The sequence below is a fragment of the Dipodomys merriami genome, unplaced genomic scaffold (genome assembly GCF_024711535.1).
Source record: "Dipodomys merriami isolate MVZ:Mamm:240054 unplaced genomic scaffold, mDipMer1.0.p SCAF_2, whole genome shotgun sequence".
In the NCBI taxonomy this organism is placed as follows: domain Eukaryota; kingdom Metazoa; phylum Chordata; class Mammalia; order Rodentia; family Heteromyidae; genus Dipodomys; species Dipodomys merriami.
In genome coordinates, this window is record NW_027203381.1 from 1,852,501 (window position 1) to 1,865,434 (window position 12,934).

The window sequence follows — 12,934 nt, forward strand, 5'->3', positions numbered from 1 at the left end:
GCTTTACAGAGTGAGACAAACTCTAATTACTGAAAAGAATATGAACATTGACTCCAACCTGAAAGACAGGAAAAGGTGTCTTTCATATAATAGTGAGGAGATGGATATCTCCTCCGGTCACTTGCCATAAGCTCCTCCTATATACAGCTTACTACCAAGACTGGATCTCTGAAACAAGAGAAGAATGCTAGTGAGCTCAAATGGAAATGGAAATTTCCCTGGAAGGCAAATCTTTATATTGCATTATAATAGAAATGTTGATCTCATGTGATAACCTGAAGAAGTGATACTGTCTTAGGAAGTATCAAACAATTTCAAGATTCTTCTGAAAGGGAGGAAAGGATCAGGTGAAATGAAAAACAGACACTTTGTACAACTTAAGAATGACCACAAGACAAGGGTATCTCCTATGGAGCATGCAACATCAGTTTATTTTATATTGAGTCTACATGTGAGAAATCCCACAATGTAGGTGAAGAAGCATTTGTTCTCTGCTCCCAAGAGATCATCCAAGTGGCCCATGGCATAAGAATTGGAGAAAAATACCTCAGTAATCTACATAAGTATTTCTTTTTTTCCTGCCATAGCACTGATGCATAACAACAACAACAACAAAAACAAAAAAACGTGTTTCTCATTGGAGAAATAGATAGTTAACTTGCTTTCATAGAATTTGGCAAAAAGGAGTTCTAAAATGTCTGCTTCCTGGAAATTCCTCAGGAAAAATTTTAACTCGGACTTACATAAGCAACTACGAAGAAATGTTGAATATAAAGAACGCCTCACAAAAAGTCAGTACTGCATAATGAAACTGTATCAAAGTCAGTAATTAGGCATAATTGAAAGCTGCAGTGAACATATAGGCCTTTGTTCCCTTTACTTCTGGTGCTGACTGGGAATTAAAGATAAGAGCTTAAGGCATATTTTAATCACAGTCCAGATGTATAAGCCACAGTTTTCTAAAAGCAATTTAAGTAAAATAAAGGAAGAGAATAAAAAAAAAAAATCTAGATGTCAGCTTGCGGCAAGATCTATATTGTTAGAAAAACTGAAAAACCCAGATATGTTTAGATTCCTAATCTAAGTACAATACTGGACCACAAAGTTGGAGAAAAAAATACCCTAAAATTTATTGTCAAATCACAAACAATGTAATATGACAAGTAAAAGCAACCTCTATCATACAATTTTATCTTATTTCTACATTAGAATGAACAACCAGTAAAGTGAAATAGATATCGTTTAGTAAAGATTATCAGAGTACTAAGCCATATAAGCTCTGATATATATAATAACTCACTGAAAAAACACTGGATAACATATACAATATTATCAGAGTTGGTGGGGCTCCTTCTGGAAAATGGAAGGTGCAGAATAAAGGAATCTGTATTCCAAAAAATGCAGAATATATATATATGTATGTGTGTGTGTGTGTGTGTGTGTGTATACAAACACAAGTGTATATATTTTATATATTTATATACATATATAATATAAAATCTGCATATTTGTGTATGTGCTTATATGTATGTATATAAGAATGAGAAAGATGGTCTTTATTTACAAATGTGCCACAGAATTATAAGAACAGAACTTAAAGAATGCAATGGTAAGAATAAGAATTAAAGACAGAATAAACAAGAAAGGGATTCATAGAAGACAGACGGGAATTTAAACAAAACATATTATTTGGATTGTTAATTAGGAGAGTGAAATGTTGGCAAACAGGGAGAACAAAAGGAAAAGAGGTAAAATGAGAAATAATTTGTCTGACAAAAAGACGATGAATAACTTTCCACGCTGTCTGTCTACCAGTGAGGCATCACAATAGAACAACTGGCCAGGCAGAAGCCACAGAAAGGGGGGAGCCTCCCGGGTGTGTCCTGAGCAGAGCCAATCCACATGCCTGCGTCTCTCCACGTCTAGAGTTACAACTACACACAAGATGTCTCCACTGGGCTGGCTGCCAGGACTGCAGAGGACAGGGCTTGGAACACAGTAGTCAACACTCCTTCAACCTGGCTTCAAGCAGTATCCTGGTCTCATCTTCACACTTTCCAAATCCATGCTCAATGAGATCCCCCCACTGGTTCCTATTTCCTAACATGGTACACTTACTCTGACATCTTGCTTCTTCCCTTAGACCACTCTGCCAAAGCCTTCCTTATCACACTGCCATGCACGAAGAGGCCCAGAGTGCTCCATGGACACCCTCCTCACTCCACAGGCCTGGCTCCCATGGAGCTGCTCTAGGATCACACAGCCCTTGACAACTGCATTCTTAAGCGTCCTCAAAGCACCTATCCCATATACCCTCTGCCATCAGAGCCTTTTGTCTGAAAACATTCACTTTTCCTTTATGTGTGTGTTGTCTTCTCTTGTCGCCCTCCTCCCATGAGCTCCAAAATTAAGAGCCACAGAACAGAGGTTGATTTAAAAACAAAACAAAACAAACAAACAAACAAAAGCTTGGTACTGGCATGAGAATAGACCTGAGGACCAATGGAACACAATAGAAGACCCAGAAATGAAACCACAGACCTATAGCCACCTAATATTTGACACAGGATGGAAGAAAGACAGCCTCTAAAACAAATGGTGCTGGCAAAATTGGCTATACTACATGCAGAATACTGAAGCTAGATCTTTTTTTGGGGGGGGTCCGGTCATTGGGCCTGAACTCTGGGCCTGGGCGCTGTCCCTCAGCTCTTCAGCTTAAGGCTAGCGCTCTACCACTTGAGCCACAGCACCAGTTCCGGCTTTTTTCTTTTTGCTTATGTGGTGCTGAAGAATCGAACCCAGGACCTCATGCATGCAAGGCAAGCGCTCTACCACTGAGCCACCTTCCCAGCCCCTGAAGCTAGATCTTTATGTATCACTCTGCACCAGAATCAATTCCAAGTGGATCAAAGGCCAGACACCATGAAAATATTGCAGGAAGGGTTGAAGAAAAATTAGGCCTCTTATGGAACTTAGTCAAAACATAGTCAAAACTACTTAAATAAATATCTAGAATCACAATAAATCAAAGAGTGGACTATATTATACTGAAGAGTTTTTGCATAGTAAAGGACATAGCTAGAAAGATAAATAGAAAGCTCACAGAATGGAGAAACTTTTACTAGCTAAGCATTACACAAGGGCTTCATTATCTAAAAATATAGTTAGCGCTCAAAAAATTAAATCCCCCAAAAACAAGCCTTCAAAGAAACAGCCCAATTAATAAATGAGTTAAGGGCTTAAGAGAGACTCCTCAGAAAAAGAAGAATGGACAATAGACACATGAAAAAATATTCAATATATCTGGCCATAAAAGAAATGGAAATCAAAACAACATTGAGAATCCACCTCACCCCAGTTAGAATGGCCATTAGCAAGAAAACTACAATAACAGATGCTGGTCAGGATGTGGCCAAAGGGGAATGCTACTACACTCTTGGTGGGAATGTAAATTTGTTCAGCCACTCTGGAGAACAGCATGGAGGTTGCTCAAAATACTAAAAATAGAGCTCCCCTATGGCCCAGCAATTCCACTCCTGAGCATTTAGCCAATAGAGCACAAACAAGGCCATACTAAAGCTACAAGCACAACCATGTTCACTGCAGCTTTGTTTACCAAAGCCAAGGCAGTATTCAACCCAGATGCCCCTCAATGGACCAATGGATCAAGAAAATGTAGTGTGTGTACACACAATGGATTTATACTTTCCAATCCAGAAAGAATAATATTGTACCATTCATAAGGAAATGAAAGACTTGGGGGAAAAAAATCACATTAAGTAAGTCAGTCTCGAAGAAACAGGATGCACGGTTTCCCTCACTTGTCAGAGCTAGAATATGCCTATAAATCTCCAAGTAAAAACACTGGATCGTAAAACAAAAAAAAAAAAAAAATTACTTGGACATGATAAATTAAACAGGATTCTAGATGTTCACACAGTGAAACCAAAGGAGAATATTCTTAGGAGAGGATCACAAAGGTTCAATTCATATGTGCATATGATCATATAAAATGATGTTCATCAAAATGAACTACAAGAAATGGAAACAAGACTTTTTTTGTTATCTTGCTCTTTTTTCCTCTCTTTTGTCACTGTTTTTTATTTCTGTACCTCGTCTTGTAAGTTTATCTGATTTTTTTTTGGGGGGGGGGGAGGAGGAAGAGGGAGCAGAAATGGTAAGAGGAAGGGTGAACAAATGTAGCAGCAATACTCAGTAGATACTATGTTAAGAATGAACTATACGACTTTTGGGGGAGAGGAGGGGTTGGGAGGGAAAAACTAGGAAAAAAAACAAGGGAGGAGGTGACACTGTTTAAAGAGTAGCACTTACTACCTGACTTGTGTCATTATAACATCTCTGTAACATCATTTTTACAGTAACTTTTTTTTTGTCGGTCATGGGACTTGAACTCTGGCCTGGGCGCTGTCCCTCAGCTCTTCAGCTCAAGGCTAGCACTCTACCATTTGAGTCACAGCACCAGTTCTGGTTTTCTGAGTGGTTTATTGGAGATGAGAGTCTCAAGGACTTTCCTGCGGGGCTGGCTTTGAACCATGATCCTCAGAGCTCAGTTAGGATTACAGGCGTGAGCCACTGGCACCCAGCTTACAATAACCATATTTAATGTAAAAAAAAAAAAAAAAAAAAGAACAGAGGCTATAACATCATTAAATACCTCTGCATTCAAGTTTAGGAACACAGCAATAAATATAGTAAACAAAGAAATCAGACATAAATGAAATGCCCTTATTATGAAACTCCTTAAGCAGGGTTGTTTCCTCTCCTAAAGACTCCTAAAGACATATTATGGATAACTATATAATAACCAGAATAAAAATATAAGAAAAGTCACACAATGGTTATGTTTGGCTAACTGCCTAGAAAGAAAATACATGAAATTGGAATATAAGACAAAATAATTTTTAAATTTTAAGTTGAATATAAAAATTTTTCGAATCTTAATCTGTGACATATGCCACAAATACTTAAAATCTCTTACCTACTATCAAGAGAATTTCTTTCAAATCGCTGAAGGCTTATTGATATCACCAAAATGCACTAGAAAAAAATCCTGGTTTTTTTTAATACAGCCAGAGCAAATGCCCGGGTATAATGAGTGAGCACTTATAAACTGTGCCTGCATACACCACCCTAACAGCAAGCAGCACACAAAACAACTGAAGAGGCTGAGAAATATAAAGGACTGCTCACTCACTGCATATTAATACGAAGTCTTCAGACAATAAGGCAAGGCTATTAATTTTAGGTACCAAATGGCAGGGCTATACAGGACTCCACACAGTACCCCAAAATTAAGATACACACACGTGAAGGAAAATGTTGAGTTAATCTATTTTTTTGAACCCTACAGCAGAGCTTCTCTTGCATTGTGAGGGTTCATATGTAATTATCAAATATAATGCTCATATACAAAGAAAAAGATGAAACTGGAAATGACAAGGGACATTCCTTCGCATCTTCCCACTTGCTAGAGGTGGGTCTGAATTTTGGCCTTGGGCTTCCACACAGTAAACATATAGAAGAAAACTCAATTATGAAAACTCAGTCAGATATGACTCTCTAGTACCTACGATTAAAAGAACAAATTTTATAGAAAGATACAACTTTTTTAGGGTTTTGTTTGTTTTGTCAGTCCTGAGGCTTGAACTCGGGGCCTGGGCATTGTTCCTGAGTTTGTTTTTGTTTTTGTTTTTGCTCAAGGTACCATTAAGCCATAGCACCACCTTTGGCTTTTTCTGTTTATGTGGTACTGAGGAACTAAACTCACAGCTCCATGCATGCTAGGCAAGGACTCTGCCACTAAGCCACATTCTAAGTCCAGAAAGACAAAACTCTTACTGGAAAATATATCAAAGAGAAATTTCTCGACAGGCACCGGTGGCTCATACCTGTAATCCTAGTTACTCAGGAGGCTGAGAACTGAGGGTCACAGTTTGAAGCCAGCATAAAGTTCCCATGAAACTGTTATGGCCAATTAATCACTCAAAGCACACAAGTAGTGCTGTGGCTCAAGTGGTAGAGTACCAACCATGAGCACAGAGAGGCTCAGGGCTGGAGCCCAGGCCTTGAGTTCAAGCTCCACAATCAACCAAAAAATGAAAGGAAGGGAGGAAGAGGAAGGGAACAAGGGGGAAAGGAGGGAAGGGGGAGGGAAAGGGAGGGGGAAGGGAGGGAGGGGAGAAGAGGGGAAGAGAGACTGGAAGGGAGGGAAGGAGGGAGGGAAGGAGGGAAGGAAGGGGGAGGGAGGGAGGGACTCCTTCCCTGCCTCTTCTAAGGAAGATAAGGATTGTTTTCACCACTGGCCTCCCAAGCCTGGCAGAGGGGAAGCCCCAGCCTGAAACGCAGCAACTGGAGTCACAGGAAGCCCTGACTGGTGGAGTCAGACTGGGCCGAGGGCCAGGCCGGCAGGCTGAAGGTGAGGGCAGGGCGGTGCCGGGTCACCTGTGACCCCAGAGACAGACATGGGGGCGGCCGGGCACGTGCGGGGCAGGGACACCAAGGCCTCTCACGGTAACATGCCTGCGTCCACGCGCACGGGGGGGGGGGGGGGGGGGGGGACACGGCCGGCCTGATGCACAAGCCGATGGGTGGGCGCTAGGGGCCAGGAGGACTGACCGTAACCCTGGGTGAGGGAGGCCGCGGAGGGGGAGGCCGGGGAGGGGAGGCCGGGGAGGGGAGGCCGGGGAGGGGAGGCCGGGGAGGGGAGGCCGCGGAGGGGAGGCCGCGGAGGGGAGGCCGCGGAGGGGGAGGCCGGGGAGGGGGAGGCCGGGGAGGGGGAGGCCGCGGAGGGGGAGGCCGCGGAGGGGAGGCCGCGGAGGGGGAGGCCGCGGAGGGGGAGGCCGGGGAGGGGGAGGCCGCGGAGGGGGAGGCCGCGGAGGGGAGGCCGCGGAGGGGGAGGCCGGGGAGGGGAGGCCGGGGAGGGGGAGGCCGGGGAGGGGAGGCCGGGGAGGGGGAGGCCAGGGAGGGGAGGCCGGGGAGGGGAGGCCGCGGAGGGGAGGCCGCAGAGGGGGAGGCCGCGGAGGGGAGGCCGCGGAGGGGGAGGCCGCGGAGGGGAGGCCGGGGAGGGGGAGGCCGCGGAGGGGGAGGCCGCGGAGGGGGAGGCGGAGGTCCAGGCCTCCCGCTCCCGCTCCCGCTCCCTGGAGGACAGGCCTGCGGGCTCCCGCGGCTGGCCTTCCCGAGGCGCAGGGACCGCAAGTGCGCAGGCAGGCCGGGGCCCACGGGGCTCAGAGAGGCCCGGGAGCCCGGCCCCGCACACGGAGGGGAGGCCCACAGGTCCCACGCGCGAGGATCCCCAGCCCGAGGGCCCAGACCGGCCAGACTGTGCTGCAAAGCCCAGGAGAGGAAGGCCTGGGGCCGGCAGAGCGAGGGCTCCGGGGCAGAGGACAGCACGTGGGCCGGAGACGCCAGCCGGGCGCTTGGTCCATGGAAACGGTCCAGACCTCTCCTCTCTGCCTGCCCCAGCCCCCTCGCACAGACCGAGAAACCAGGGATCAGGCGGGAACCTGCGTGCAAACCTGCCCGCTCCCCACGGGGTCCCGGCCCAGAGCTCCACACCCCACACCCCACACCCCACACCCCACACGCCCCGCAGACCCCCACGGGGTCCCAGCCCAGAGCTCCACACCCCACACCCCACACGCCCCTCAGATCTCCACGGGGTCCCGGCCCAGAGCTCCACACCCCACACCCCACACGCCCCGCAGACCCCCACGGGGTCCCAGCCCAGAGCTCCACACCCCACACCCCACACGCCCCGCAGATCTCCACGGGGTCCCGGCCCAGAGCTCCACACCCCACACCCCACACGCCCCGCAGATCTCCACGGAGTCCCAGCCCAGGGCTCCACACCCCACACCCCACAACCACAGGCCCGCAGACCCCCACGGGGTCCCGGCCCAGAGCTCCACACCCCATACCCCACACCCCACACGCCCCGCAGACCCCCACGGGGTCCCAGCCCAGGGCTCCACACCCCACACCACACACCCCACAGGCCCCGCAGACCTCCACGGGGTCCCAGCCCAGAGCTCCACACCGAACACCCCACACCCCACAGGCCCGCAGACCCCCACGGGGTCCCAGCCCAGAGCTCCACACCCCACACCCCACACGCCCGCAGGTCCCGGTGTGGACAGAAGACATCCGTGATCCCTGGGCAAGAGCCTGCTTTCCGTTCCCTGAGTGAATGCTAGAGAGTATAAAACCACTCTAGCTCATGTACACAATTATTCACTTAGAATAAGGGATATTTCAGAGAGGGTGTGTAAATGAGCTGCGGTGCGTTAACTGCAATGTGAGGTAGATATGGTAATGCTCATTTGATTGTTTTGAGGGTAAAAAGCCTGAGGAATATTGCAATATACCGTTTCTATGTTATATAACCACCAAATAAGTTAATTCAAGTTTAGAGGAAAAATTGTGTTCTTAAAGAAGATATAACTTCAAATGTTTACTCAATCTTAAAAAAATGGAAACTGGTTTTCTTTTTCTAATGATAGGCTTAAAAAATTTATTGGTTCATCAAACTTTATTATAAAAGCATATGAAATTTTTAATAAATTATCATTTTTGCATATATCAGTCAAAGCACAAAGCTTAAACACTTGCAAACAAAATGCATTATTAATTTAATTGTCACAGCCTATTTACTTAACTTCTATTACCATTTGCTATAATATGCAGTGCATTAAAGGGGAGAATCAAATTCAAAACACAAAAAATAAACTGATTATACTGTCCTGGAGAAATTAAAATACAGCAAGCTTGCAAAATTATAGTCAAGGCATTAATGTTTCAAATAGGTAACAAAAATGTTTAACTTAATTCTGCAAACAGTTATACCTTGCAGACTGAGAGTTTGACATGCTGATAGTTTCCATGCTTTCTAAAACCATTCAAAAGAAAGGAGGAGGAGCCTTTGGCATGTCTGGTGCTAGACTACACCCTTAAATGGGGTCTCCTCCTCTCCACAGAAGCACACTGGAAAGCATAAGAGAGTTCCCACTCAGCATTTCTATGCAAAAAGGATGCCGTACACATAGGCATGACAAAACTTGCCTGAAACAAAGTCTGTGTAGTAAAAAAAAAAAAAAAAAAAAGCAATTCCAAGGTGAGTACTGTCACTTCAAACACTTAAAAGTAGTAATTCAGAGGACAAATGTGTGTGCCCATCTGAGAACCATTTGTAGGACAAAACTCAAGTCAATGCCTGAGAAAGTGCAGCACATCCCAGGGGCAAGAGCGCCATTCCATCTTTCTGCCACAGTCTGTATCTCTGTGAGTAGCCTGTGGCTTTACCAAGACAGGAGGAGCATTAGGAAGCAGGGTCCGGTGGGAGGCGTTCAGATGGTGGGAGTTGTGCTCCTGAAGAGAGACTGGGACCTGGCCCTTTTCTGTCCTCCTTCTTGGCCACAGGAGACTGAGCAGACCACTGCCACCAGAACATGCATGGTGCTACCACAGGTCTGAAGTAGTAAGGCCAAGCAACAGTAACTACAACCTCAGAACTGAGAAATGAAATAAACCTTTTCTCTATTTAAGTTAATTGCTTTAGGTATTTTGCCGTGGGAATGGAAAATCAGAACAACTTCTCCAGTTTCTTTTTTGTAAGTTTCTCTTTAAGATTTGGAACTGGCCGGGGGCTGGTGGCTCACGCCTGTAATCCTAACTATCAAAAGGCTAAGATCTGTGGATCATAGTTCAAAGCCAGCCTAGGCAAGAAAGTCCGCAAGACTCATCTCTAATAAACCATTCAGAAAGAGCCAGAGTGGTGCTGGGGCTCAGGAAAGCACTAGAGTGCTAGCTTTGAGAAAATCGGTCTCAGGGACGGCATCCAGGCCCTGAGTTCAACTATGGTACCAAAAAATAAATAAGGACCTGAAATGAATAAAAATAAGGGTGAGTGGCTAAGATGAATTGAGAAAAAAAAAAATCAAGCAGTAAATCTGTGATTTTTATAGCTCATGTTATAATATACAGAGGATATCTACTATTTTGAGGTATTCAAAAATAAATATATGGATATCCAAAGATAAAATATATGGATTGATCAAGCTATTAAATAATATGAACAACCACTACAATTTTTTAATTCCTAAGTAAAAAGCAAAATTATATATTTGGGTTTTAAATGTATATAATATCTAAGGTACAATATGCAACTGTTTTCTTTGTATTAATGATCACACCTACACTGTTTTCCTTAAAAGTCATTTGGAATTGTAGTTCCTAGTATTAAGATCTATAAAAATGGAGAAATAATGCAAGACTTAACAAGGTTATAGAATGATTGAGAGAATGCATGTGAAAGCAGTACAAATAAAGTAAATAAAAATAATTTTGTCTAATACCTTAAATGTGCATAAAAACATTAAAGTTCTCAAATTATTTCTTTTGCAGTATGGGTTTTCTATAATTTTAGAAACAATGTGTTCAGCAGTGGTACTAACTACATACTATGTTGAAAATGAACTACACAACTAGGAGGTGGGGATGGGAGGAAAAAACTGGGAGAGAGTGAGGGAAGAGGTGATGTTGTCTTAAAAAGAAATGTACTCATAACCTGACTTATGTAACTGTAACCCCTCTATCTATCACTTTTACAATAACAATGAAAAATGAAACAAAGAACAATGTGTTCATAATATACATGTTCACAAGTACAGTTGGCTCCAATTAAATACAACACTACAAGGAAGAGTGTTTTGGGAAGCTGATAGAATGAGTGAAACGCACATTTTAAGGACTTAAATTTTCAGCAGTGGCCATGCTCACCTGGTAGCTGACACTGCTACATTTCAGCTCACCTAATATAATTAAGTATATGTGTTGAAGCTAATTATGATACAGTAGCAAGAAAAAGAAAGCCTGGCGGTTGATGACACAATAATTGTAGTGTTATTTTTCATGACATGGCAACTACAGTATTATTTGGGGATGACACGAGATGTATCTTTTTAACATCAGCAATGTTTAACTCTGCAGTAATAATTCACAAATGCGATATTAAAACTAGGTAATAGCAAAATAAAGAGAAAGACAAAATTTAGTTTAACACATGTTTTACAGCACACAGCAATTTGTTTTCAGAGGTCAGTTCCCTCCAATTTAATTCTTCTGCTGCTTCAAGGTGGTGCCAAAGTAACCCAATAGTTTTCCAACACTTCTTGAGTAGATTTAATTGAAATATACTATTATGTTTTTTCTAGCAAAATGACATAAAATATTAATCAAGAGCATCACATTTATAAAACAAGGTAAACTGACTTAAGAATTTTGTCCTAGTAAATAAAATCTAAATAAAAATTATAGTACTTAAGTAAAGAAATAAACAAATGTATGGAAATTACCTTTCTTTTGGGGTGCCAACTCCGTGTTTGCCTAGCAGATGAGTATTTAAGTGCTTCTTCATTACAAAAGCAACCCTAAAAAAATAAATGAAAATGATTATGAAATTGAACTTTAACTGTCTGCAAGGAAACTGTAAAGAACTGAATAATAGTATTTATATACATGCACACAAATATCACGTAATAATATACATTTCAAAGGCACAAGTTCACAAAGAGTTTCAGTGGAAAGAACTGCTTGAAAATCAAACTACACCTAAAGGGACCAGGTTCCTTTTCTAGTTGAGTACAGAAACAGTGACTGTGAGATCAGAACTGTGAGCTCACAGCAGGTCTTCAGTGATCATCTCCACTGCCCAATAGCAAGGAGGGCCAGCAGCACTGCGAGACACAGGGCCCCATCTCACACTTCAGTGCAAAATGAGCTCAAGTGTAACTTTATCAAGAACTAAAAGGACTGTAAAAGACAAAATAAATAACTTTCATGAAGCTTCCTTAAAACATGACAACTTGATAGGTTTTTTAAATAATATCAATTGTATTTATGTGTCTTCACTACCAATAAAAATTGTTCTTTAATGCAATTGTTTTAGTTAATGTTACTTCAATAACTCAAAGTACTGTCTGACTTTACACACAAATGTGCTTACTTAATTCGGCACGAGTGACCTGTCTGCAGGATATTCAGGACCTGCAGTCAGTACATCGAACGCCAGTCCTCCACTGAACATGGCACAACACCAACCCAATTATGGCATATGATTATTTGAAACAATTTAGATCTCATTCAGAAAGATCAGAATAAAATGGCTCTCGTGATAAAGCAAAAAAAAATTTTTTTACTATTGAAACTTTAAGTGTAAAAGGGCTTGCAAACATTTTTGTTAATTATGTATTACAGCTGTCCTTCATAAAGGTAATTACTAATAGCTGAAAGGCAACAGAATCTATTTGCATATGCACATGAAAGGCATGACATATGCAAAAATATGATTTTAATTAGCATTCTATGATATGAAGGGCTACAAATCAAAATGGCATGTTATAAGAGTCTTAACATTAAACATTGAATTTATCTGGACACGTTTGCACAAATGGGTAATATTAAGACTGTAAAGTACAGTGGTCTCACAGAAGAGACTGTGACAAAAGTCAAGAACAAAAATTTGCTAAAACTGTAAATCCTTCTTTCTTTTAATATCTAATACTTTTCTTTCCATACAGTATTATTTTAAAACATAATTATAAGGATAACACATCTGCCCTTTGAAATGGCTGTGACTTCATTATTCAAATAATAAACTTGCATACACTAAAATAGCATTCATTCTTTTTATATATTGAGTAATAACAGATATAGACAATGTATGTTTTGTTTTATAGTTAATAACTAGTCACACCATCAATCATTAAAATGGAAGGATACAACATTTGAAGAATCAAACTATAATATTAAATAAGCAAAAATTAACAGTATAAAATGTTCTATATTTGTTTCTGCTTGATGTGAACTAAATAACATTTTTCACTTACTGGAAAAAAATACAGTAATAACAACAGTCTAT

General features: G+C 42.5%; 1 protein-coding gene across 4 annotated transcripts in view; it reads right to left on the minus strand.

The window, feature by feature from the left end:
- The window catches only part of Znf407 (zinc finger protein 407), a 373,602-nt gene that overhangs the window by 224,452 nt on the left and 136,216 nt on the right, over positions 1-12,934 (minus strand). For all 4 annotated transcript variants that reach the window (XM_070028948.1, XM_070028945.1, XM_070028946.1 and 1 more), the window contains one exon: positions 11,370-11,444. In XM_070028948.1, coding sequence (XP_069885049.1) covers positions 11,370-11,444 — 75 coding nt within the window. The remainder of the gene's footprint in view (positions 1-11,369; positions 11,445-12,934) is intronic.